The following is a 27,866-nucleotide window of genomic DNA, read 5'->3' as shown; positions in this document are numbered from 1 at the left end:
ATAACCTTCATTGTCTAGCTAGACAATACAATTATTCATTACATGCATTCAAGTTTTCATATTTTGCCAGATCAAAACAAACCTCATTGCATCCACCAAAAGAGAAAACATCTCCAATAATGTCAGGATTTTTGTGATAAATCTTTATGCCCCAAGGCACAAACCGTATTTGATATATTACGGTTATACTATCGCATAATTATTTATTTGTACCCCACTGACATTATACCTTGATTTATGGACTACCAGTCCAAAATGTCACTTTTCTAAGTGAAACAAAATATACTTGAATTATGCATTTTACTTGGCCAATCATTTATCTGTCCACACTATATGACAGATTTGAATTCAAGATCCTCGTCACAATTTATATCATTGAGCGCTACCTCATATCAAAGATATCGTCGACGGTTATTTGATATCGATTCCAACAAGACATAACTTATCGAGATGTCTTCATTTTTCATTATTTCAGGTACCTGAACCTTTTTCAAGATTTTATAAAGTGTTATGTCAATGTGCTCTTTTATAGCACTTGCCTCATTATCATGACCATATTGATCATTTGCTCCTTCCTTCTTCAAGGAATTTCATATTTGGAATCGATTGGTCAATTACGCTTCCGGCGTATTATAAATTCTGTCCTTCAAGGACTTCACACTGGAGCATTTGCAGCTGAATTATATCATAGGGTCAGTGCATTCATCTGGCAACTGATTTGCAATATTATGTAACTGAATTATCCCTTGAACTTTAAGTTCACATATTTATTTAACGAGGATTTAGATAATTCATAATTAACCTCACACATAATTTTCAGCTGTCAATCATTTCTCCCCCGAATGTTAGAAAATCTAACATTCATTCCAACCTTATTTGGAAGTTGATCTTTGTGCTTGGTGGAGCAATTAAAATCATAACCACATTTTCAACATTTTAGATGAAAATTATATGGTTCCTGACCCTGAACCAATTTTAATGGGGAAACCTTGTTGGTTTGATGCATACATGTGTTGCTACATGTTAAATAAAATTATCTCATACCAAATCTTATTTGGGAGTTTTGTTCTCATAACCATGATTTAACTATAATTTGAGGCATACAATTTCTGCTAAATCAACCAGCATTATTAATATAATTTCATAGTTTGGAACTGTGCTCTTAATTTTAACAATTCGAGCAAACAACCTTACAAAAACCAATTTGTAAGTTGACAATAAAAGCATGTGATCATCGCATAGATGCATCTATCATATAGTTGCAGATGATCCACATGGAAGGTGAATGGGCCCATATTCACCTTTTTATATGTTCCAAAAACTTCAGAGGATTACAATCCCAACCTTAGCGGGTACAATGAAAACAAGTAATACAAGAGAATTCTTGAAGAATCTTTTATTTCTTCATCATATAAGCCACATAAATTCTCAATTACGTTTGCATCACATTTAAATCAGAATGGTCAACTGATCATGCAAACTGATCTTTATTTCAGTATACTTATAGTTTACTTTTGCATGTGATTCCATCAGCATGCAAATGTTTGTGTGCAACAAACACGAGGAAAAAATGGGTAATATTTATAACCCTCTTCGATTGTAGTAATTTATAGATATTAAATCTTTTCGTAATTTATAGTCTCAATATTTCTTTTCAATTCATCCGAAACTTAAAAAGTTTCTTTTGAGACTTACAACAATCCAATATTATTCCTTTGATAATAGCACAACTCGTTAGAGCTTGCAATTTAATTTTGTGTACTATCACATATTCCATGACACCATTCCTATGGTGAGCATCTCCTTCAAGGAGGAAATTATATTATCATTGTCATGGTCAAAATCATTACGAGCAAGACATGTTTCTTGCTTTACTTTTGTTGTACCAATGGTACACAACCAATGAAAAATTTGTATTGCCACACAATAATGACTACAACCCTTATAGACAAGAACTATTTCTTTCTTTTGCCCTTTCGGTAGTTCACAATAAACATACCATAGTGACGTATAAACATACAATACCATTAACTATTTCTGGCAAATAAAATTTATTTCCTCTCAAACCTCCCGTAGAGGTGAATTTTGATGTATATATCATTTTTTTTCTCAAACCTCCCATAGAGGTGAGTTGTGGCATATATCCAACCCATAATGATTTTATCACATTTTGACTCATTCTCTTATAGAATGGTCGAGCATTCACGATACTCATCACAAGTCACATTCTCTTCAAGGAATGGACTAATCATTCATATGTACTTCATAAATTTGCATTATAAGTACATTGTCATGATTTTTAAAATTCATCATATTTTCATGACACACCTCAACATCACTTTGAAAGATCAAGTGTATCATCACTTTATCTTCTTGTCTTTTGATGGAGGATTTATAAAGTTGTCAAATTGGGTCAACAACATTCACAAGTCCAATGACCTTTCATACCATTTTATAATAAAAATTGCCTTCACGTTTTGAAGGACTTTTTGGAGAACCCATAGTGTTCATCCTTTTATAATTACCACAATGATGACTATTATAATTCCGTCATTTCATGCCCCTTTTCATATCGTTAAATATTTGTCATCTTTCAGACTAACTATTTACTGCTACAACATTCATACGATAGAATAGAGCAAGTGAACATGCGATTCCAAAATTATCATATGTTGTTACCACATTTTTTTCAAGGAAGGAGCATATTCAATAGGACTGATTTCAAGACTTTTCATCAAAGTTTTAGTCATCATTATATCATCACTATGGTGCATTGACTCAAACTCAATGTCTTATCCATATAAGGCATGTTAGGCCATAATTCTATGGGACTTGAACCCAATCACAGTGCATCAAAACTCAAATTGATGTCTTACCCTTTTGGTGCGATAGAACTTGAATCTATCGTCTTATCCTCAAATATTTTTCATTATGGTGCATCCGGACTTAAACCTGATGTCTTACCCTTTTGGTGCGATGAAACTTGAATCCATCGTCTTACCTTAACCAACGGTATAATAAACCGAAGTACAACATGACTCACCCTTTGAGTCTTTCAAAATAATCAAAATAACATTCAAACTCATGCTATTAAAATTTTACACTTCTTCAATTTAAGAAGTTTTATATAGCATGTCATATTCAACCAATAATAGTATATGTCTTCGGTTCGTGATAATTGTTAGTGACTGAATACTATTTTTATTCTAAATCATAAAAATATTCTAAAAAATACATACCTTAATTTATGCATATAATACTTTGATTGTCATAACGAGATCAACCAAAACATGAGTTAAAGAAAAACTAAAACTCAATCTTAATTGGCTAGAGACTCGTGCTGATAACGTGTTATAAAATCAAGCTCATAAGAGATATAATCATAAAGAGAAGAAGACAAGAGATGTAGATAGAAGAAGAGTAATTTTCTTCTTATTCAAGTGTATTCAAGTCTCATATGTATATATTACAATAGTGAATAAACAACCCTATTTATAGAGTGAGAAATCACTCCAAAGGTCACCATATTAAGTATCATAATAAATAGATACATTCTTATCCAAAAAGGTTCATGTAACTTAGTGAATATGAATGGTTGTTCATGTACCAACCTTATGGACTATCCACTCATTCGATGAATTTATAACAAAAATAAAGCTAAAATCAAATAGATAACAGAACACAAATATACTTAGCAATAAAATATAATTATGTCATATATGAAAATATACTTAACTAATTTATATAGACTTAACATAAATAATTAATCAAAAATAAAAGAAAATGCTTCATTATTTGTAATATACATCGCAAATTGTAAAGAGACATACCTAAAAGAAGTGATGACAAACAAGAATGGAAGCAGTGTTAGTTGAAACCATAAACCAAACAAAGATAATTCTTTTTCCTAGCAAAACTTCATAAATCTAAGAAAAATCGAATACTAATTATCACTTTCTTTTTTAGATTTATGGAGGAGTTCCAGTGATCTCTATCTTATGTCTATTATATAAATGTGTAGAGCTCTCCAAGGGTTGACTTTGAATACAAAGTTGTATGTCAAAACTCCACTGAAAGTTTTTTGGATGAGTTTTCTGGCGACCTTCATTCACCCAAAAATCTATAACAATATTTTCATCCTCTCATGCTCTACCAAAATTCCTCACTATCACAATTGTTTCCAATCATACAACTCATTTTAGTGTCAGATTATGTCTATTCTTGTTATTTTTTCAAAAAAAAATTAGCTTGCTAGTTTATTTTTATTTTTTATTTATTTTATAGTGTTTGATCTTCAAAGTAGATTAAATGTCTAAATGTTTGTGTTAGTGGACTGAATTTACTTTCCAATTTTGAGTCTTAATCACTAAATCAAGTGGGTTCTAAATAATGGGCCTATTTTGAGTTTTCTAATGGTTTATTTAACTTTTTATTCGATTAATAAATAAAAAATGAGACTCTCTAAAGGACATGCAGTCTCTTTCAAATAATCTTCTCTTAGAAGAAGAAGAAAAAGTAAATAAAGAAACATGCTTGTCATTACTTCTTATCCATATTTATCTTTATATTTGCAATGTAATTTTACAAATAAATGAAACATGTGCTTTAATGTTTTGATAATCTATTATATATGTTAAGCTTGTTTGATTTAGTTAAGTATATTTTTATATTTGATATAATTATGTTTTATTGTTAAGTACATGAAACATGTTCTTTAATGTTTTCATCAACTATTTATGTTAAGCTTGTTTGATTTAGTTAAGTATATTTTAATATTTAATATATTTATTGTTAAGTACATTTTGTGTTGTATTATTATTTTGACGTTAGCTTTATTTTATTTTTATTATGGAGTTGATCCATAAACATATGTTTTGCTAAAGAAAGAGTTTAAGAAAGAAAAAAAATAAATCCAAAGTTCATTTTTTTGTTATAATAGATTCTACTCGTTTTTATTTGAAAAAATGGTTGTGTTTGCAAAAAAATGCAAATTTACTATTTTGCAAAAACAGTAGGTTTGGACATTCTACATATTCTAGTTTTAAAGAAAAAACTTTTTTTTTTCTCTTATATAAATATAAATTTGTAAAAATAATTTTCCAAGTAAAAATGTAAATTTGGCTATGTTTTGGTTAGTATTTTAACAATTAGAAAAAGCTGACTATTTTTGTAAGTTCTATTTAAAAGAGAGAAATGCGGTCATTTTTGTAAAGTTTGAAAATTTTATGTCTGGTTAAAAAAAACGAATACATTTATAGATTTATTGAAGTTCAATAGCGATAAATATGTTATTTATTAGAAATAACTATAATTTATGTCAATTTCTAGCTGCGTGTTTGTATTAAAATTTATTTTATTTTATTGTTATTATTATTATTTAAACAATGCACTAAATAAGGTATGATATGTTACTATAACTTCCCAGTACCAACCATTTATTATGTTCCTAAATAACTGAAATTTTCATTATTAAATTACCAACTAATAATTACATATTGTTTGCAAATATGATTGATTCACATAATACAAAAGGTTGTATTTATATTCCTAAATACAATATATTCAATATAATATATTCACTAAATACTAATCATAAAGGTATTCATAAAATTTTGAATATAAAAGTTTATTTATGTCTTTTCTCGTTGTATTTTGCATATGTTTTTTTTTTATTTATTTATACACAAATAGAGTTGTAATTACAATAACTAAATAAGGATAATGTATTACTTTTCTATTTATAAAACTTAAAGTATTAATATATCAAGAATACAAGTATTTATAAAAATTTAGTGTATTAATACATCAAACAAGGTAAAATAGTATAATTTTACAATATGAATACAACAATTTGAAAAATGGATACACAATTGTTAATCAAAAAAATGAATACACCAATATACTCTAATATGAATACGCTGTTGTTAAATAAGAAAATGACAAAACAATAGAATATGTATGTATCAAAGTGTGCAAGTATTCGACTATATAAAAAATTAAAAAAAAAACAACAAAACGTCAATCTATTTTTTGTAAAGTTTTTTATAATACTTGAGGCTTGACTTTAACTTAGGTATTTATTTATAAAAATATAGTATTGATGTATCTAACTATACTTGTATTGCCTAATCAAATTGGATAAATTACTTATGTATCCAAAATATAGGGATAATGCACAAGTACCCCCTCAACCTATGCCCGAAATCCCAGAGACACACTTATACTATTCTAAGGTCCTATTACCCCCCTGAACTTATTTTACAGGTAATTTTCTACCCCTTTTTAGCCTACGTGGTGGTATTAGTTTGAAAAAAAAGTCAATCATCCTTGCGCCCACAAGATAGTGCCACGTAGCTCGAAAAGGGGTAAAAAATTATTAATAAAATAAGTCCAGGGGTGTAATAGGACCTTAGTATAGTATAAATGTGTCTCTGAGATTTCGGGCATAGGTTGAGAGGGTACTTGGGCATTATCCCCAAAATATATTTGTATTCACAAATCACCATTTTATTAATATTACAATACAATTATCTATGTATATAAACATTTGACATTTGATTGAACCACAAATATAAGTATAATAAATTGAACCACAAAAAAATCACTCCTACAATCATATAAAAGGATCTTGAATTGGAAGGAATTGGGGAGAAAATATAAAAAAATCTGTAATATAAGGATATTAATGGAAGAGAAGGTATGAATACATAATTAATTATGAGTTTAATAATAATTTTCCTATTTATTATTTATTTATATTAAATATAAAAAAAATTGATTATTGATATACAATTGTAAAGTCATATAACATAAAAAAAAATTAAACTATAGCTATATTATTCAAAATGTATATTGAAGTTTGTCATATGTAATTTTTCCTATTGCTGAATGAACCTAAATGGTAGGAGGCAGTATCCTGATAATTGATTTTTTATTATTATTTTGAGAAATTTTAGTCAAGTGATTTTTATTATTTAACATTATTATTTATTGCTGGCAAACGTGAATGAGAGGTTTCATAGAATTTATACAGAACTACAACAGAAAACATAAATTGCCTCCTTCTAACATAACTTTGAAATTTTTCAACCGCTTTCTATTTTAGTTTGTTAAAAGAAAAATATGTCGCCTTCTGTATTTAGTAAGTTTTGAATTCCATCCCATTTTTACCAAATGACATGGCATGTTAAAACCACATATTCAAGGCATAATTTTAATATGTTACACACCTTTCTTTCAAGATCATAATATTTAAAAATATTTTTTATATTCATAAATTTTGTGCATAACCAAACTCTGACATGAAACGAAATGAATAGAATACGTAATAAGAAATACAAAGTCCAAAAGCATCATTTTTGTACCAAAAAATCAATATTGGTATGTGGTAAATTATGAAAGGTTACATGGCAAAGCCATACCCCAAGGAAGGAGCCAAAAGAAAGGTCTCTTCCTTGTGGTTGCTTCTTTCCTAATTTTCTTTGTTGGTGACTCGAATCCAATATTATGATTGGAGTTAGAGGTTCATTTCCACTAAACAATACATTGTTATCAAAGAATTACGATCAAGACAATTTAATCTCTAACTCAAGCGACATATGTTCAAAGTTGTGTTAGCTCTCAACAATTTATAAATTTACAAAAAACATTGCATTTATCCTATCTTAATAACCTTGATATTTGGTTCACCGGCGACAAGTAACAATTTGATCTCTAACTCAAGCGACATATATCCAAAGTTGTGTTGGCTCTCAACAATTTATAAATTCACAAAAAAAATTACACTTATCCTTTCTTAATAACCTTGATATCTGATTCACCGTCGACAAGTAAAATAAGAAAAAAGAAAAGGTTATTCCTCAACACAACATTGAGCACGAATGTCAAATTATTCCTTAAATGTACAAAATTATTTTCTAACCCCTCAAAAATTATCTTTATCTTATATAATGGGCTAAGGGTATGGATAATCTCTCATGTCTTGAATGTTCTCTAATATAAGTTATTTATCAAAAAGTAAAGAACCTATACAATACACAAATGTATTAAAACTTGTATACATACAACAACTTCATCGATGCACCAAAAACTCACTACGAATAAAAGGTTATTTCTCAAATATACAAAATCATTCTCTAACTTTTCAAAATACTCCGCTATTTCTTTACAAAAAAAAAATACTTATTTTTCACATTAAGTAAAATTACATTCTGCTGAAAAATTGTAATTGATGGAAGACGTTATACATATTTTAAATAGGTAAGCAAGGTATAAATACAATATATTAGGTGTTAAATTAAGAAAGAATATAAAGAAGGAATTCTACATTCTGCTGCCTAATTATGGCTATCTAAATTTTTTATAGAGCAATAAATTTCATTTAAAAAAAAGGGAAAAAGCTTGCCCGTGTACAAGAAGTATATCAAAAGTAGAAAACCTTACAAGAGGACATGATTTTACATTAATAACACCTACTCATCTATACGGATAGTGTTATCTCCTGTATTTAGATTAACAAATTAGAAATAATAAAAGATAAAAAGAAAATCACAAGGAACTATTCCAGTTCACAAAATTCATTGTGTGTCCTTAAGAAATTTAATTGCCTCAAATATCTGAGGTTGCAAATTAATTTCTTCCAAGATAAAACGAATTAACCATTTAAGAAGTAGTGATATATCAAATTTCAATAATTTCAACGAACTCAAAATGATAGCAACAAATCTCACACGCACACGATCGATCGATTTATTTTGTAAGAAATGTATGCAAAAGGAGGGAAAAACTCGATGCAGACAAATGAGAGAAAGCCCCTCTTTTATAGCCAACAAAAGGTAAAGGTCACAATTCTTTTAAAAGAAAATAGCCTTTAAGAAAGGTCACAACACTTTGAAAAAGACAACCATTCAAAGGGTCACAACCCTTTAGAAAGGACACAACCTTTAATAAAGGTCATAACCCTTCAACACAGTCACAACCCTTCAGGAGAGTCACACCCCTTCATATCCTGTTCACACCTTTAAGTTAAAACTCAGCAATCCCCAACACGAATAGTGAATGACTATTGTTAAAACATATGCATGAAAAATTGTGTGATTCGTAAGTAAGGATTAATTGCATTTGGATAGTGAATTTCCCTTTAAACTTTCCATAGTGAACATATATCGGATATACTCGGTCAATCAATATATTTGATATCTTTGAACCGTCAAGCTTTGGTGTATACCTAGACAACATAAGTCACACAATCAACCCTTGAACTATTTTTGGTTCTCATTCTTTTGTTTGGTTCATTCATGGACACATCTTGGTTTATAAGTGTGAAGAACTGACCGTGCCAGATTCTCTTTGAAGTGACTTACACTTCACACTTATACATAGATGATTTCTAAATGTGTTATCCCGTAGGTACACTATTTGATGTGCCCTGTATCAAACTTAGAAATCGTTGGGAAGTCCTAATGCATTTATCTTTGTTATTGAACATTGTCTTATCATGAGAATGGACCATAAAAAATTATTTTGACAATGCTATACCGTCATTATTGCCTTTGTTTGATCTCCTTGAACCTAGATCTCGGGATCTCCAGTCTTCTAGGTAGAGTTACAACCACAATGACTAGTCCTCGGCCAAAGTCTCATTCCCTTTGATAATTTGTCAACTCCCTCCCTAGTTGGGACTTTTGTAAGTGGATCCAATACATTATTCTTTAACTTTACTTAATCATTTATGATAATATATCTCTAGAGAGTAGTTCTAACGATATTATGCCTACGTCATACATGACGAGACTTTTCGTTATACATCATGCTTCATGCCCTACTTATTGCAAATTAACTATCACGGTGTATACATATTAGAGCGAAAGGTTTGGGCCAAAAATCATTCAAGAAATTTCACAGTCATTCAACTTCTTCACTGACCTTATCTAGAGTAATAAGCTCAGATTCAGAGTAGAGTGAGCGATACATTTATATTTTAAAGATTTTCAAGATATTTCTCCTCCACAAAGAGTGAATACATATCCGCTCGTGAATTTTACTTCTTTTGATCCGGTGATTCAATTTGCATCACTATGTTCTTCTAATACTATTGAATATTAGTTATAGTGCAAATCAATAGTTTGTTAAGTATGTTTTAAATACTCCAAAACTCTTTTCATTGTCATTCAATATGTTTGATTGATATTAATCGTGAACCGACTTAGTTTACTAATAACACATGCTATATCTGATCGCGTACACTTCATGATATATATCATACTTCTCAACACTCTAGCATAATCCAGTTGAAAGTCATTTTTTCCTTCATTCTTTTTAAAGTACAAAACTCAAATTTATTGGAGTCTTGACAATATTGAAACACAAATACTTGAACTTGTCAAGTACCTTTCCAATCATATTAGTAACTTCAATGTCTTTCATATCAAAGTCGCTTCTAGCATATGCTTAGTAGCATTTATGTCAAAATGTCTCTTTTGGTCAACATAAAAATAAGTTAAACAATGACGTTGTGATTAAACATGTCTTTAATGTATTGGTGAAACTTCACATGTCATTATTTGAACACTTGTTTTTAGTCCACGAAGTGACTTAACATGCTTACAAACATTTTTTTTTATCAAGAACCACAAAGTCCTCCGATTGTTTCACGTAAATTTCTTCCTCCAATTCTCCATTTTTTTTAAAAAAATATTTTCACATTTATCTTGATGAATTTAAAGTCCATATACCGCAACTAGCGCAATTAACATCTGAATTGATGTAATCCTAGTTAGTGATTATATGTGTCAAAATAATCAAGGCTTTCTTATTATCTAAAACCTATGACAACAAGTCTTGTTTTCTATTTGACAATAGTTTCATCAATTTTTTTTCCCTTTGTAGATTTACTATAAACCAAAAGATTTATTTTCCTAGGAAGATCAACCAACTCTCAAGTATGATTGCTCGAGATTGAATCTATCTTACTATTGCCAACCTCTTTCCAAAAAGAATGAATCTACAGAGGATATATCTTCTTCAAATTTATGAAACTCATTTTCAAGAAGAAATGTTACAAAATTATAACTCGAAGGAAGTAATTTGTCTATTGACATTTACTACGCACATGAATATCTTTATTATGTACATCCTCCTTTTGTTCTTTCCAAGTTCACTTAGACCCTTCACTTGACTATCCGACGGTTTAGACTGACGAACCATAAATTGACATGCTTTACTATTTTTAGCATATCCAATGAACATACAATCCACAATCTTAGATCTTATTTTGACCCTTTGGAAATAGTTCCTTCGTTTCCATATCTCATATGCAATAGACTATATTGTAGATTGTTTTTTCAAGAGATATTGCTTGTATATACTTTAAGGAATGACAAATAATTTTGTAGGATACAACAAAGTCTTAACAAACAAACTTTTTGTTGTTCCCTTTCTTAACAAACAAAAGATTTTATTTGTTGCTCCCTTTACTAACAAACAAAACCTTTTGTTCTCTCTTTCTGAACATACAAACTTTTTCGTTCTTCTCTTTTGCTATAATAACAACATCCTCTACAAATTTGTATTAAACTTGAACTTATAAGTAGGACATTCAACATTTTCTTCAAAGTTCAATTTTTTTTCTATTCAACAATTTCATTAGATTGAGGTGAATATGTGCAATAATTTGATGAATGATTCCATTTTCATATTCTCCACATCTACCACTTCTAATAATGATAATGATTTTCAACTTCGATTTTATATTGCCTAGATGTTTTTATTGCTTCATCCTTACCATTCAACAAATAAACATAACAACATCTAGTGCAATTGTCAATAGATTTATGAAACAATTTTTTCCCACCACGAGATTCATTTCACAAATGTCAGTATAAGTCGATTCTAAGGGATTAAAATTTCTTTTAAAAAATTCTTGCTTAACATACTTAGATATAACACATACTTGACATTTTGATTTATTACACCAGAGTTAGGCAAATTTCTAAGTTGATCAGTTTTAGCGATGTTTTGTAGTTGACATGTTCCAAGCACAAACAATTTGATTCAAATATATAAGAACTACCAGAAATACTGAGTTTGAAAAGACCTTCTATGAGGTAACTTTTTCTAACAAATATTTTGTTCTTTACTTTCTATAACTTTGTCAAATACAAACATTGTTATAGTTAGCACCTCGCCAGATGTCCTTTTCAGAAGGACTTTTCCATTACATTTAATTTGTTATAATATTACCTATGACCATAGTCTCGTCGGTTCAATAAGATCAATATGACCCAAATGTTTATTTTACAACACAAACATATTAGATCACTTTTCATCAATGTTCATGTCTATACAAATAAATTTATTTTAATAGACATATCTTTTCATGAAAAATCACAATATCGTAAGTGAAACTTTTTCATCAAAGAATACAATTTTTTTGAACGAGTAATATAATTTTGTGGTTTTATATTAGTCATATCACATACTAGTAAAGAGAGACTCAACGACCACAATATCAAATAAACTCCAAGAATTTTGTGGGTCTAACATAATACAAGAATACATTAAATTTGATATCTTATACTTTCAAATTTAAATTAGATAGTAAGTCTAATTTTGTCTTTATCACAAGTAAAGAACCCCCCACATTTTAAATATGTCAATAAAAATATTTTTCAAGAATTTGAAATTATTTCCCACACTTTTTTTGCCAATATTTCAATTTATATGTCATCAAAATACACGTTGGCAATACAAAGACTTGTTTTGGAGATTTAATCTATAGAAATGCCCATTGCAAGCACAAAAAAAATCATTAATTTTATGTCACTAGTGCTTTTCTTTTCCCTTTCTGTCACAATTAGACAGACCACGTAGTATTTAGAATACTAACCATATAGATTCAATATTTATACAACTTGTTTCTAGTTTAATGATGATGTTTTTATATTCTTCTAATCGTTAATCGAATGAACCTTGTATTCTGATGAGGTTTTTATATTCTTCGAATCAGTTTCACATTAAGACAGAGTAGTAAACCAAAAAGGTTTTAACTTCTAGAAACCTCAAATACACCACTATTTCTAGCTAATGACGAAAATTTCATCTATTTCAAATCATTTAGCCTTAATATTTTTGACGAAGATTTTGTACTCTTCAAGTCAAAATATTCATTCAAACAGAGTATTTAACAACTTGGGGAAGTTTTTATATTCTTCACACCAATGGACAATATGATTAGTTCGTGAAGTTCTTATATTCTTCAAATCACAAGAGTAAAAAATTAGAAGATTTTAGTCTCTACAAGTCAGAAACAATCGAATTTCACGTGGAGTAGAAAATTACACAAGTTTTTTTCTCCTCTAAGCAGAATACATATTATAAAAATATATTATGAGATCATCACATAATGACCATCTATCCAAAAATTTATGAAATAAATTTCATAACTTATAAAGGATAGAAAATAATAATACTAATCAAAGGAAATAAAGATAGAACATGATTTTTATTCCTATTATATCATATTCTTTCTGTCAGCAAGATTCCATGCAGGTCACTATTCTTGTATTTTTTTTAATTCTTTCTCAGTTTTCGTCATATTCCAATTTTCTTGAGATGATATTAAATTTCAACGAGAAACTAAACTCATGTTCAAATATTGTTAGGAGACAACATCTGTTCATTTACTTCTTCTCATAGTTATATAAAATAAAAGATATAGAAAAAATAATCAAAATGCACATCTAAGCCTTAATGCTCAAAATAACTTTTCTCATTGAAAATAAAATTGAAAGAGTGCAATGCTTGAATGCACTTGGGAAGAAAACAAAAATAATTTTGCCTATCCAAAAAAAACTTACTACAAAAAGTATACCCGAACATATTTAAGTAGTACTAATTCATCCCAAATCTCTTTTATCATATGATAAAAAAAAATTCTTTTTTTTTCCAAAAAAAGAACATGAAAAATTAATGTAATTTCCTTACCACAGAAAATATCATCAATAATATAAATTTCTTAAATTTGTTATCTCTTGTATTCAGATTAGCAAAGAAGAAATAGTAAAAGATGAGAATAATATAACAAGGAACTATTCGAGTCCATAGAATCTACCGTGCGTCCTTGAGAAATTTAATCTCCACAAGTACCCGAGGTTGCAGATTAATTCCTCCCAAGATAAAATGGATTAACCATTAAAGAAGTAGTGGTACCAAATAATTTGAACGAACTCAAAATGACAGCAATCACACATACATATATGATTCATCGATTTTATTTTGTAAGAAATGTATGCAAAAGGAGGTAAAATTCGATTCAGAAATGAGATAAAGCCTCTATATTTAAAGCTAACAAAGGGTAAAGGTCAAAAATTTTTGGAAAGAAGACAACCTTTCAGAATGGTCACAACACTTTAGAAAAGGCACAACCTTTCAAAAGGTCACAACCCTTTAAAAAGGACACAACCTTTCATAAAGGAACCTTCAGTATAATCACAACTTTTCTGGAGAGTCACAACCCTTCATTTCCTGTTTACACCTTTAAATATCCGACCGATAGAAATTCAATGAGTTCATTAAAAAAGAAAAAGAAAAATAGGTTATTCGTTATTAAAGAACACAAGATAATTTACCAAGCCCCCCCCCCCCCCCCCCCAAAACACTTCGGTGTGGTGACAATCGCCCAATTTACAAAGTGAAATTTCTTACCTGCTTGAGTTTTTATGTAAGTACACTTACCAATAAAATAAAGCATGAAATATGTAGGAATGCTCAGCAACGTGCTCTTACTTGGAATTTCCTTTCCCTCTTAACATTAATTTTGTTTGTCAATCTGGAAGCATATTAGCGGCATTTACAAGTAAACCAACATAAGTAGTATATGAATAGCCCCAATCTTGCAATTCAGCAAATGTGCTAAAGCCTCAATATTCTACCTCACCAATTAGGATGAACTAACATTTTGGAGTGTTAGAGTGGATAAAAGTCCCACATTGGATGAAAAATGGACTAGTGATCTCCTTACATGAACTTGGGCTATCATCACCTAATAAGCTTGGGTTTGAGGTTGAGTTAAGTCCAGATGCTATATATTTTCATGGTATCATAGATAAGTTCATTTCTGTTTAGGCTCTCGGTCCACGCCCAGTTGGGCTTGGGCGTGAAGGGGTTTTTACAACGGGTAAAAGTCTCACATTGGTTGGGAATTGGATTGGTGATCACCTTGTAAAGATATGATACATGGGCCTAACTCAACCCCAAAAACTAGCTTTCTGGTGTTGAGTTAAGCTTTAGTCATATATTTACATGGTATCAGAGCCAAATTCATCCCTATTTGGGCTCTTGGTCCTTGCTCTAATTGGGCCTGTGTGTGAAATGGGGTGTTAGAGTTGGTAAAAGTCTCATGTTGGTTAGGAAAATAAACTAATGGTCTTATTATATAGATTTGAGCAATTCTACCTTATAAGTTAACTTTCCTTATATGGACTTGGGCGATTCTATTTTATAAATAAACTCACTCCTCTTGAACTACTAAAGACAAATTGTTAATTTCTAACAGTTATTATATAATTTTTTATGTTGTTTTAAAATATGTAAATTATTTTTCAAAAGTCATTAAATTATTATGTCTGAATATACTGTTAAAATAAAATAAAAATTGACTGTGTAAATTTGAATTATTTATATGGATTGATTTTTACGATAAGATACATGAAGCAAACAAGATGTTTTGACAAAAAGCAAGCCAACTTATCACATGGTGTATCCTACATATCATAACATGGATATGACGTGGGGAATGATGTATGCAATATTTTTTAAAACAACTTATCTAATATTTTTTTATTAAAAAAAGAAAGACAAGTTTCTAAAGTCAAATTTGCATTGGGATCAAAGCAATATTCCCCCTCCTCCAACAATTAAAACTTCTAAGCCTTTTATTTTTCAAAATTATAATTTTCTATATTTTGGTATGATTAAAAGATCAATCTAGCTAATACTAGTGGCTATAGAATTAAATATATGAAGCTGGCAACTCACATGTTGATGTTCTACTCAACTTCTACATTACTTGCGTTCTTGATGGATCTTGAAAATTGACCGAATTCTTATTTAACCCCATGATCCTTCTTCTTCTTTTATCAATTTTCTTATCGTATTTGTAATGCTAGCTCTATTTCAATTTACGTGATACGATTTAAATTTTGTGATTCATTTCAATTTATGTGACACGGTTTAAATTTTGTGATTTAATCTTTTAAATTAGACTATTATTAATTTGGACATAAAAACTACAAGTTATTTGAAAACTAAGTAAAAAGACTTCGATTGACTTTCGAAATTTGAACTGTGATGTTTAAATTGGGACAACATTCATTCTTATACTCAAATAATAATGGGAATTTAGATAAATTTCACCAGTTTAGGAGCTATTTTACCAGACTTTTGTGCTTTCAGATACATGTATCTCGGATACATGATCAAATTTAGGTGTACTTTATTCTAGATACATTGTATACAAGTAGATTCACATGTATCTAGCATACATAACAAATCTCGCTCGCTTTTCTCCCATCTCACTCACCACTCTCCGATGTATCTGATATCCCAGATACATGTGAATTACTTAAGATATATATAAATATATGTATAAAGCGTGTATTAGTATGATTCACATGTATAGATATGGTACATACAGATCTCGTTGGCCTCCCTCTGCTCTCTCTCATCTCGCTCGCTACTCTCTCTTGTATATGGTATCCCATATACATGTGAATCACTCCGCATATATACATACAAATCTCGCTCGCCTCTTTCCCTTGTATATTAGCTAGTAAACATACATGTATTTAAATCTAAAATACGTAGAAAACTCTTAATTAATGCTAAAATATATAATATTCTAAAAATATAAGCAATAATAATATATATGGTGGTGAAGTAAGTCAAATACATAGTTTTTCCACATAATAATTATGTGCACATGTACCGCCAATAAATATTCATTCGTTCGTACATGTCCGTAGTATGTGACGTGTGTTTAGCATTCAAATTACTCTAAACATAAAAAAAAAAAAAAAAATCTATTGTCATGGTGGAGAATTTTTTTTAATCATATGGTCACAATTTGAATAACTATAAATATACACATGCATAATCTTCATTTTCATTATAACGACTTCTAAACAAGCACTCAACATATATATGTACGACTTCAAAACTATGAAATTTACTAGTGTTTCTTGTTTTCTCTTCTTTTGTTTAATTATACTAATTATACCTTCTTGTTTAGCTTACAATGTGGTTAATTTTGGGGCTAGGGGAGATGGCAGGACGGACTCAACCTCCGCTTTTCTTCGCGCTTGGTCTTCTGCCTGCCACTCTACTAGCCAACCTAACGTGTATATTCCACGAGGAACGTATTTGGTAAGGACGTTGAACTTAAATGGACCTTGTAAGAGACGAGTTGAGTTCCGAATTGATGGTACTCTCGTTGCGCCGGTGAATTATAATGCAATTGGAAATGCTGAGTTTTGGATTATGTTTTATAAGGTAAGTGGTGTTAATGTGTATGGTGGAACTATTAATGCAAAGGGACATGGTTATTGGTCTTGTAGAAAAGGTGGAAAGTCTTGTCCACAAGGAGCTAGGGTAAGTATACCGATTCCATGAATGTAACGTTCAATTTATATATTTGAAAATTACGTAAACATAACTGTACATTATAATATTTGAACACATATAAAGAAATTCTAATCAAAGAAAAGCTTGGTTGATTTTTGAATATTCTTAATGAAAATTCTGGCTCTACTGTTCTTAACTGTTTAACTAACTCTAATGTGGGTATAATATATATTGCAGTCGATACAATTTATGTGGTGTAACAATGTACTGTTGAAGGGTTTGACATCACTACACAGTCAAAGAGTACACATTGGAATTGGTTACAGCAGCAATGTCAGAGTTGAGAATCTTAAGATAACAGCTCCAAGTGGAAGTCCAAACACCGACGGAATTCATGTTCAGAACTCAAGGGGGATTACTATTTATGACAGCATTATCAAGACCGGAGATGATTGTATATCTATTGGCCCTGCCTCCGCGAATATGTGGATTGAAAAAGTTGGGTGTGGCCCTGGACATGGTATCAGGTATGTACTTAGAGCATGTTTGAAATTGACTTGTATTATTGACTTATAAGCCAATAACTTATTATGACTTCTGACTTATTTTTATCATATCGTGCGTGAAGCATTGGAAGTTTGGGACATAGTTTGAATGAAGATGGAGTAGCAAATATCACAGTAGCAAATTCTGTTTTCACAAAGACACAAAATGGGGTTAGGATAAAATCATGGGCAAGACCAAGTGGTGGCTTTGCTACAAATATCATGTTTAGAAACCTTGTTATGAGGAATGTTGGAAATCCCATTTTCATTGACCAAAACTATTGCCCTCATAATGTATGCCCTCGTCAGGTACTCCTTCCATTTCAATTTATTTGTCTGACTTATCTGACACAAACTTCAAGAAAGTTATGCGTAATGTATAGAAGACACACTTATTATGATGTTAAAAGGTCTAAGCAGAACAAGCCTGAGTCAAAGTGTCAAAATGAAAATTAATGTTATAGAACCATGGTTCGTTAATTTCTTCAAGTTATAACCATTTGATATATGAATACAGAGTTCAGGAGTGAAGGTGAGCGACGTAACATTCAAGAATGTGAAGGGAACATCATCTACACAAGCAGCCATGAAATTTGATTGTAGTGCTTCAAATCCGTGCACCGGAATAAAATTACATGACATTAACTTAACTTACAATGATCGTTTGAGAAGGCCAGCCTTTGCTTACTGTAAAAACGCAAGGGGACGTCATACTGGCAAAGTGTTTCCCAAAAGTTGCATATGAAGAAATCTCAAAACATGACCAAAATTTATACTCCAAAAACAAAATACTCCCTTCTTATGTTTTTTTTTGTTAGTTTTCTTATGTTATATTAGTAATCACTTATGTAATTAAGGTGTTTGAATAATCTAATTCTTACTCTTTTTTTTTTTTTTTTAAGAAAAGATCAAACCAATTATTTAACGTACGAAAAATGGCTCATAAATATTTATCTTTTACCTTTGAAACTAAGAGTCTAAGAAGTAGGTAGGTGGTTGTCAACATGTGGCTTCCTAGACACTAGACAGGGACAATTTAATCATTTTATATTTTTTTCCCGATATAATGTGTTTATCTTATTTTTCTTCAGTCTGTTAAATATTTAAAAATTACATTAAAAAATTATAAATCAATAATTAGCAACTTAAAATGTTAAAAGTTATATAAGAAAAGATGGATTGACTTTCGAAATTCTATCGGTGCCACATAAATTGGAACATGAAAGTAACATATATTACTTGAAATGACTAAAAAGTACTGCACATTACAATAATTAACAATTAAAAATTTAAATGCCATAAAAAATTTGATTGCCTCTTAAAATATTGTTACTGTCACATAAATTGAAATGGTGGGAGTAATATATCTTATTTGTAAATAATGACATAAAAAATATTATAAATTACAATAATTGAAATCTCAAAATACTTATAAGACAAATAATTTGGTTAATACTCAAAATTCTATCGGTGCCACATATTTTGAGACAAAAGGAATAACATATATAATGTGAAAATTATGTGAAAGTTATTATAAATAAATTACAATAATTAATAACTTAAATTTTTTGCGAATCATAAAATTTTTTATTTGATTCTTAAAATTTCATTTATTTCACATAAATTAGAACAAAGGAGCAGCATTATGGATTGGGCCCCTGATGACATGAGTTCCAATGTCTAGTTCAATAATCGATAGGTTGGAAACTATATAGAATTATGCAAGTATTAGTAATGTGGTGTTGGTTATGTAGGTATTAGCGATGCTAATAACTATTTTGGAAATAGTTAGGACTTAATGTAAGATCGGGTTGGTCACTTTTGGAAAGTTTCGTAAATTTACCATTTTGCCTCTCCCAAGAATTGAGTTTTGAAAATTGATAGGTTGTGAATTTTTGTAAGATTTGAATTTGAAAGGTTAAAGTTGCTAAAAAGATTTTTGTTGTCTTTGAGAGTTTTGAATGTCAGAACGGAATTCCACCATTCCCAGATGTGGAACATAGTTTGTGAGAGTTGTTGGTTTTAGATTCGGAGTCCTTTTGAGGATTTGAGATCCTAGTTGAAAATTTGTGAAAATTTAGCCTTTAAGTTGTCTTTAGTCAATAGTCGAGGTTCGGATTGGAATTTCGAGAGTTATGTTAGATTCGAAGGATGATTTAAGGCATCAGTGAGGTCCTGGTTGAATTTTAAAAGACCTCGAGCTTGATTTAGCCTTTTTAGGTGTTGTGTTAGTTCTTCCGACTTTCACAAATGTTGGAAAAATTATGAAAATGTAGCCTTTAAGTTGTCTTTAGTCAATAGTTGAGGTTTGGATTGAATTTCAAGAGTTCGGTTGGATTCAAAGGATGATTTAAGGCGTCAGTGAGGAACCGTGAGCTTGATTAAGCCTTTTTAGGTGTTGTGTTAGTTTCTTACGACTTTCACAAATGTTGGGTCATAGAGACTTCAAATTCGTGATTCGACACTTCCACTGAGTTTAGAACATCAAGTATAGTCGATTTCCACATATGATTTGTGTCTATGGTGTTCCAAATGAATCTCAAGGATACTTTTGATGCTTTGAGAGTTGGCTGGTTTTTCTAATGTTGGTGCTTTGCTTTTGCGAAAGGTGTCTCACAATCTTGATGTTCGAGAAAGCGAGACCTTAGTCGCGAAAGCAAAATGACTCTGTTAGCAGGCTTCGTTAAGCAAACCATGGGCCTCGATCGTGATGCTCGAAAAAACAAACTCTATTTTGCGGAAGCGAAGACCCCAACTTTTGCAGGGTTCGCTTAAAGGAACCATGGTCACAAAGTGTCATCGGACAAGGGTTTTGACCTGGAAATTTTGGGGTCTAAGCTCAATTTTTATTCTTGAGCTTGGCAAATCCTTGGTGAAAAGTCTGAGGAGATTTCTTGTGCTAAATCTGTTGGGTAAGCTTTTATGACCCTAAAACTTTATTTTTCTTTTATTATGTTTGGATTTTAACATTAAATGTTGTGATTTTGATGGGCAAATAACAAGTTTTTTTCAAGAACTCAAGTTTTAAACTAAATTGGTGATTGTGAACTAATTTTAGGTCTTTTTCAGAATGTTGTTCGCTAATAAGTTGCTAAGTCCTTGAGTAACATTTTCAAGTAAAGAATTTTGAATTCCAACCTCATTTTCTGATTTCAATTTTGTTGATCGACCCATCTTTCAAAGTATATGCGTGGGTAACGTTGTATCCAAAAAAATTATTATGAATACATTATTGATATAGATTGTGTGGCCTTGGACATTGCTCGGAAGAGGAAAACTCAAGTTGACTAGTGGATTAAATTAAGATAAGTAATATCCTATACCTATAATCGTAAGCTCTCAGATGTGCACAAGGTCACCCATTCCATCAAATATGTTGAACTTAGGTGGATTTTTCTCCCTAACATATTGATGACCGAATGAATGCATTGTTCATCACAATCCAGACTCTCGATTCTCCTAATGACTTGCAATTGTTTATTTTCCTTCTCATATTATGGAGTTAGTTCAAATTTAATAAGGGAAATTTAGTAAAACTGACAACATGGTTAAATCCCATAAAAGTTATACTTTATTGAAAACCCTAGCAGCCGCTCCTGTACTACCAATTTCATTGTCATTGGTCTGTCTGCCTATTCTTTTCATCGTCCATCCAACTCATTGTTGCAATTTAACTCTCACATGGATTTTTTCTCACTCTCCTTGCACCTTTTCCAATAAAATAAATGGTATGGATTTTCCGTCCTTCCATCTTTGATCTTTTCATTGCTTGTCTACCTTCTTCTATGTGTCAAGCATTTAAAGATATCAATTTGAGATCTTATATTTTATTTTTAAAGATTTCTATTTTAAGGCTTGAATCAAAAGGCTTTCACTAACAAGTCTCCAATCTGGTACCATACATAGGTCAGTTATCTTTATCCATCTCTTTATCGGGTTGGTGTTTATAAAAATGGGTGTTTTATCTTCTTTTTTTTCAAGAAAAAATAATTTTCTTTACAATTCTTTCCTCCCTCTGTTAGAGTTCGTCATAAAACTTTAATTTGATTCTATTTAAAGGTACAAATGGCACCTCCGACCAAAGGACAGGGTTTCAAAAGGCTTAGAAGTGAAGGAATGCAGAGTTCATGATCGTTGACACAATACCTAAAGATGTCATGACCAAAAGTCTGTAAAAGAACACTTGGGGCATCTAGTGCATCTAATGGAGATAGACCCTAAAAAGGATGTGATTGAGGCATTGATCCTTTTTGGGATCCAAAAAATAATGTATTTCTAGTTTCTAACTTTGAAATGACACCAACTTTGGAAGAAATCGCAAGCCTCATAGGGAAGGGGTCCGGTGTTCGAGGTGCTGATCTATGCAATAAAAGACTCATTATTCCAAAACATGTTGATGCCCAAAAGTTCCTGGAGCTCCTCAATATCAATCAAACAGAGAAAGAGAGTTTGAAAAATGGGTGAGTCTTATTGGACTTTCTATACATTAGATACGACCAAAAGGATGGATTCAAAAACTATCTGAACCAGCTAAGCAACCAAGGAGGTGAAGAGGCTTGGAAGACAAATGGATGCTTTGCCTTCATGGTCGCGTTTCTGGGGCTCATTGCTTTCCCCAAACGAGATATCCATATTGACAATCGTCTAGCTGGTGTGGTGAAGGCATTGACCACAATTAAAAGTCCAACTATTATTCCTACGATCCTAGCAGATATGTTTCGTGCATTGACTAAATGCTTAAGTGGGGAAATTTACTTTGAAGGCTGTAATATGTTGCTCCAAATATGGTTTTTGTAACACCTTTATCACCATAATCCTCCACGTTTACTCCAGACTGGTGTAATTATGTTTCCTCCCATAAGGAAAGGGAAGCCAAAATTGATTTTCCAAAAGGAATCATAGCGTTTGAAGAAAAACTTTCGGCGATCACGTCTGATGAAATGTTGTGGAATTATTACTGGTTCCCAGCTAAAGATATTATTTGCATATCTAATGGTGTCTCATTTCTTGTGTTGATTGGTCTAAAGAGGTGTTAAAACCTATGCCCCATTTCGGGTTATTGGTCAGCTGGCTAGAATTCAAGAAATCTCACCAAATGATTATATGAGTAGGTTTGCATATGACATTCCACCAGGTTTTGCCTTAAATAGCGAAGATATTATGAAGATATGGTACGGGAGTATAATTTCTGAGTTAAGTGAAATGTTTGTGGAGAGAGATAAAGGAAAAGTGGTTCTTGGGTACCTATTGTGGTTCGTGATCCAATGACTTTTGGTGACACTCCCGAAGGGTCCAGCAGGAAAAGAAAGGATCAACACATTATAAGACAATTGGAGAAAGATTTGGAGAAGGACAAGTCCACCATTGCACTGGAAGAAGTTCAAGTCCAAAGAGGAAGAATCACCAGTTGGAGTTGGAAGATATGGAAGATTGAAGCATGCTGAAAGGAAATTAACCCGGTTAGAGGAAGAGATGGATAGTAGAATTCACTTGGCACAACATATAAATAAGGAGTAGAGTTTTGAGATCTCTCGATTGAAGAGGGACTTAGTGGCGTCTGAAGAGGTCGTGCACTATAAAAAATGAGAACTTAAGCGGCAGAAGGAGAAATTCAGGAAAGAGAGGTCATGTTGGATGCATCAGTAAAAAGAAAATAAGAGAAAAATCAGTCATTGTGTCGATAAAGAAGAGGGGCAAAGACAAATGATCATTGAGAGAGCAAAACTTTGTTATCAACTTGAAGCATCAGAGGAGCAAGAGGCTATCTTGAGGAACATTCTTGGTGATCATCACGCTTGGCTAAATAACTGTCATCAAATTATGGGAAGGGCTAGGCGTCAAGTTTATCAGCTGACAGTACAAACCTTCTATGTTATTAAGAATCATCGCCGTATGAATGATCCAGAAGTGACTGACCAAGCACGAGCAATTGTTCCCCATCTACCAAAGGTGTTGCTGAATCTGTATGAGACATTGGGAGGAAAAAGATAGCCCCAGGAAAGTGCTGAAGAGTGAAGAAAGTTTGATTTTTTTTGTTTATTTATTTATTTCATTTTGTTCTATTTAAAGACTGAGTGTTTCACTTTAAAGTTTGGTGTTCAAAGGTATCATGTTGATTAGGGTTGTGTTTAAATCCATTGGTTTTGTTGTTTTGCTTGATGTTTTTTGAGAATGAATGAAAGGATTTTCTTTTGTTTTACCAAATTAATTTTGTTGAGTTGTCTAAATTCTTGAACTACGTAATGATCTGATTCAGGCGGCGACATGATACGTAGGCAACCTCCAAAGAGTCCGATCAATTTTTTTTTTCAAAAAAAAAAGAAAAAAAAAGAAAGCTAATGAGCGAAGCAAAGCAGGGATGAGATAGTGGCCTTCTGAACTCATGTTACTATGTGATTGACAAATGTGTGATTGATGTATAAAATTGTCTAACCCTTAACAAGTTTGTTCATCTCAACTTTAGTTAGCTTTCGGTGATTGGTTTTTGGTAAACTAGCAGAACACCCATACTTTCCCAGGTCTAAAGCAAGAGAGTCAATTACAACCAATACTGAAACTTTGGTGAACCCTGTGGATACTTCAATTGATTCAACGACAAGACACTACAACAAATTCAATTATCAGGGACAAATTATTTCGTAATTTATAAATTATATTTCGTCACTAAATAATTTTAGAGACAAAAATTAATTCGTCACTAAATGTGTGTCTCTAAAAGTATACAAAGACGATTTAGTGCTTCGTCACTAAAAGTATTATTTTAACTACAAAAAAAAATCGTCCCTAAATGCTTAAACATTTGTGACAAATTTATTTATCGTAAAAAATAATTTTTTTTGTTAATAGTATGCTTTGTCACGTAATATGATATTACTACTGACAAAATTATATCGTCGCTAATTAATATACTTCAACTAGTGACGAAATCAATTGTCTCTAAAGTTTGTTTCGCAGTTGAAAAAAAATCAAATTTCGTCACTAATGATTATATTTATATACAAAAAATTATTTTGTTCTTAACTAGGGATAAATTTATCATTATAAATATGGTTAATTTTCCTACGATATACATGTATCCATGTATCTCGCATCTCTATTTTTATAACCCTTGGCCAAGAGCTCACAAATTATGCTTTCTTGGGGAATTGAACTCACAACCTCGAGTTTGAGAGTGAACAGTGCTTACTATATGATCAACTCTCTCTTGTCTCTCATTTTTATTTTATTTTTTACTTCATTCACTTCTTTTAAATTAAAATTTTATAGAAATAATATATTATATGATTATTTATAATCATACAAAAAAAGCATGAAATTTACTACCCACAATTCATTCAAATGTAGATTATATTTTAATTAAACTGTACATTTTTAAAATATCTTTAAATACATACAGTACAATTTTGTCATTTTACATACTTCTTTTTTAAAATTTAAAAATTGTTCAGTACAATTATAATTTATTTAAAATTAATCTTTTGATTTTATTTGAAAAATTGAATAATCGATTCAATTTGATTTGTAAATCAATTGTTTATTGAAACCCATAAATATAAAACTTCATCATAAAAATACCCAAGTACCCCCTCAACCTATGCCCGAAATCCCAGAGATACACTTATACTATACTAAGGTCCTATTACCCCCCTGAACTTATTTTATATGTAATTTTCTACCCCTTTTTAGCCTACGTGGCACTAGTTCGAAAAAAAAAGGCAACCATCGTTGGGCCCACAAGATAATGCCACGTAAGCTAAAAATGGGTAAAAAATTATTAATAAAATAAGTTCAGGGGGGTAATAGGACCTTAGTATAGTATAAGTGTGTCTCTGAGATTTCGGGCATAGGTTGAGGGGGTACTTGGGCATTATCCCTAATATATTTGAAATCTTAGTTGGTTCATTTCTTTTATTTTTACTTCAACTTTCACACTGATGAAAAAAGTTAATAGAAATTCATGAAATATTTTGCAACTTTGAGAAGTCTTAAGTTTGTAAGGCGATGTTATCTTTGTATAGTTGATCTACGTATGTATGTGGAATTACTATTATCGATGTACATATTTATAGTAAAAAGCAAATAGATCGACTTAATCTATGCAATTTATAAAACACAAATTAATAGACACACACACAAAAAAGAAGCACAAAGACTTGGATTTTTTTTATCGTCTTTATCAATGAAAGTGTATCAAATAAAAAATAAAAGCGCGAAACGATAAATGTTAGAGATCTAGTGGTAGAACTGTACCCCACTCACAATACTTATAACCTGGATTGTACTTTTCCAATGATGCATTTATAATTGCATAATTTAAGAAAATTGATGTATTGAACTTTATCATTTTTACAAAATCGTCTGAATTCGTTGGTTTTAATATTTTCCCTCGACAATCAATGAATGAACTCTATCTATTTATTATGAAGCACTTGTATTATACCTATTGTAAGTTGTCACTTGTAATTACTTCCCGGTCCACTTTTATTGGTCATGTTACGCTTTTCGAAAGTCAATTTGTCTAACTTTCAAAGTTAAACGAAACAACATTAATTTGATATTTTAAACAAAAAAGTTAGATATTGAAAAACTATTTGAAAAGTACTTATAAATTACAATTTTTTGCATATCAATATGATGAAAAAATATATATTATAATGTTAGTCAAATTTATCATAGTTTGACTCTAAAAATGGAAATAATGACAAATAATAATGGATGGAGGAAGTATAAACAATTGCAACAAAAAAATTGTATTTAGCTATGAATTTTTTCATAACAAATAGTTGAATTATTCACTACAAATTTTAAGTCGTCACTATTAAACATCTTACACATTCTGTGATAATTTTTTTTGTTGTCACTAAATCACAGATTGATTAGAGGCAATAAAATCTTTTTCATCAATTATTTATATTATTAGTGACGAAAATAAATGTCATAGTTAAATCTATATTTTAATAGTTAAAACTTATAATATTTAACGACGGACTCTAATTTGTCGATACTGTAACAAAATATTTTTTTAAATAATTTTTTTGTGTCAAAAAATTAATTAATTTTAAGACAAAAAATATTTTTCATGAATTATACACGTTATTAGTGACGAAATAATGTGTAACCGATAAATTTAAATTCGTGACTAACACTACATAGCAAATGACACCAATTAATTTTTTGGTGGGGAACATTACTAGACAAAACTTTACTGTGAATTTTTTTATTTCGTCACTAAAAGTATGTCTCTCATATATTTAAGTACGAAAAGTAAATTTTGTCACTAAAAGCAAATAATTAGTGATGAATTTGATGTCGGAGCTAATTTCTTAGCTATATATCATATTTGTTGTAGTCAGAGAGTCAGCCACTGTTGAAGAAAATCAAACATTGAGACTTTTTATGGAACAATTGTGGTAAGTTTGGGCCAATTGCCAAGAACCACCAACGTCCATTCCTGGTTATCCTGAGATCACTAATATCTGATCTTCATCTTCTCAGGTGTTAATATCAGAACCTTTTTTCCCTCCAGGGTATGGTCCATTTGATAATTGTGGGTCAAGCCATCAACAACACGCCCTCAATCCATGCCATTTAGGAATAATTCCACTGTCACAACAGCTGCACCGCTATACTCTCCCACAACCAACTGTGATGTAGGGAGCAGCTCAAAAGGGACAGTTCACCACTCATCCAGAGTAGTATTAA

General features: G+C 30.8%; 1 protein-coding gene across 1 annotated transcript; it reads left to right on the top strand.

Moving 5' to 3' along the window:
- Positions 1-17,168: 17,168 nt before the first annotated feature.
- On the top strand, positions 17,169-19,100 carry LOC101259412 (polygalacturonase). Its single transcript, XM_019211376.3, has 4 exons — positions 17,169-17,646; positions 17,857-18,146; positions 18,248-18,473; positions 18,682-19,100. The coding sequence occupies exons 1-4, from the start codon at positions 17,200-17,202 to the stop codon at positions 18,907-18,909; spliced, it is 1,191 nt and encodes a 396-aa protein (XP_019066921.3). The 5' UTR covers positions 17,169-17,199; the 3' UTR covers positions 18,910-19,100.
- The last annotated feature ends 8,766 nt before the right edge of the window (positions 19,101-27,866 follow it).

Source organism: Solanum lycopersicum, chromosome 12 (assembly GCF_036512215.1).
Source record: "Solanum lycopersicum chromosome 12, SLM_r2.1".
Lineage (NCBI taxonomy): Eukaryota > Viridiplantae > Streptophyta > Magnoliopsida > Solanales > Solanaceae > Solanum > Solanum lycopersicum.
This window is presented reverse-complemented; position numbering and strand designations above follow the sequence as displayed.

Excerpts from the sequence above, each read along its gene's own strand:
- LOC101259412 (XM_019211376.3), top strand. The coding sequence starts at position 17,200 with ATGTACGACTTCAAAACTATGAAATTTACTAGTGTTTCTTGTTTTCTC. Across the intron at positions 17,647-17,856 it reads CTTGTCCACAAGGAGCTAGG|TCGATACAATTTATGTGGTG; the intron begins GTAAGTATACCG and ends TATATATTGCAG. Across the intron at positions 18,474-18,681 it reads ATAATGTATGCCCTCGTCAG|AGTTCAGGAGTGAAGGTGAG; the intron begins GTACTCCTTCCA and ends ATATGAATACAG.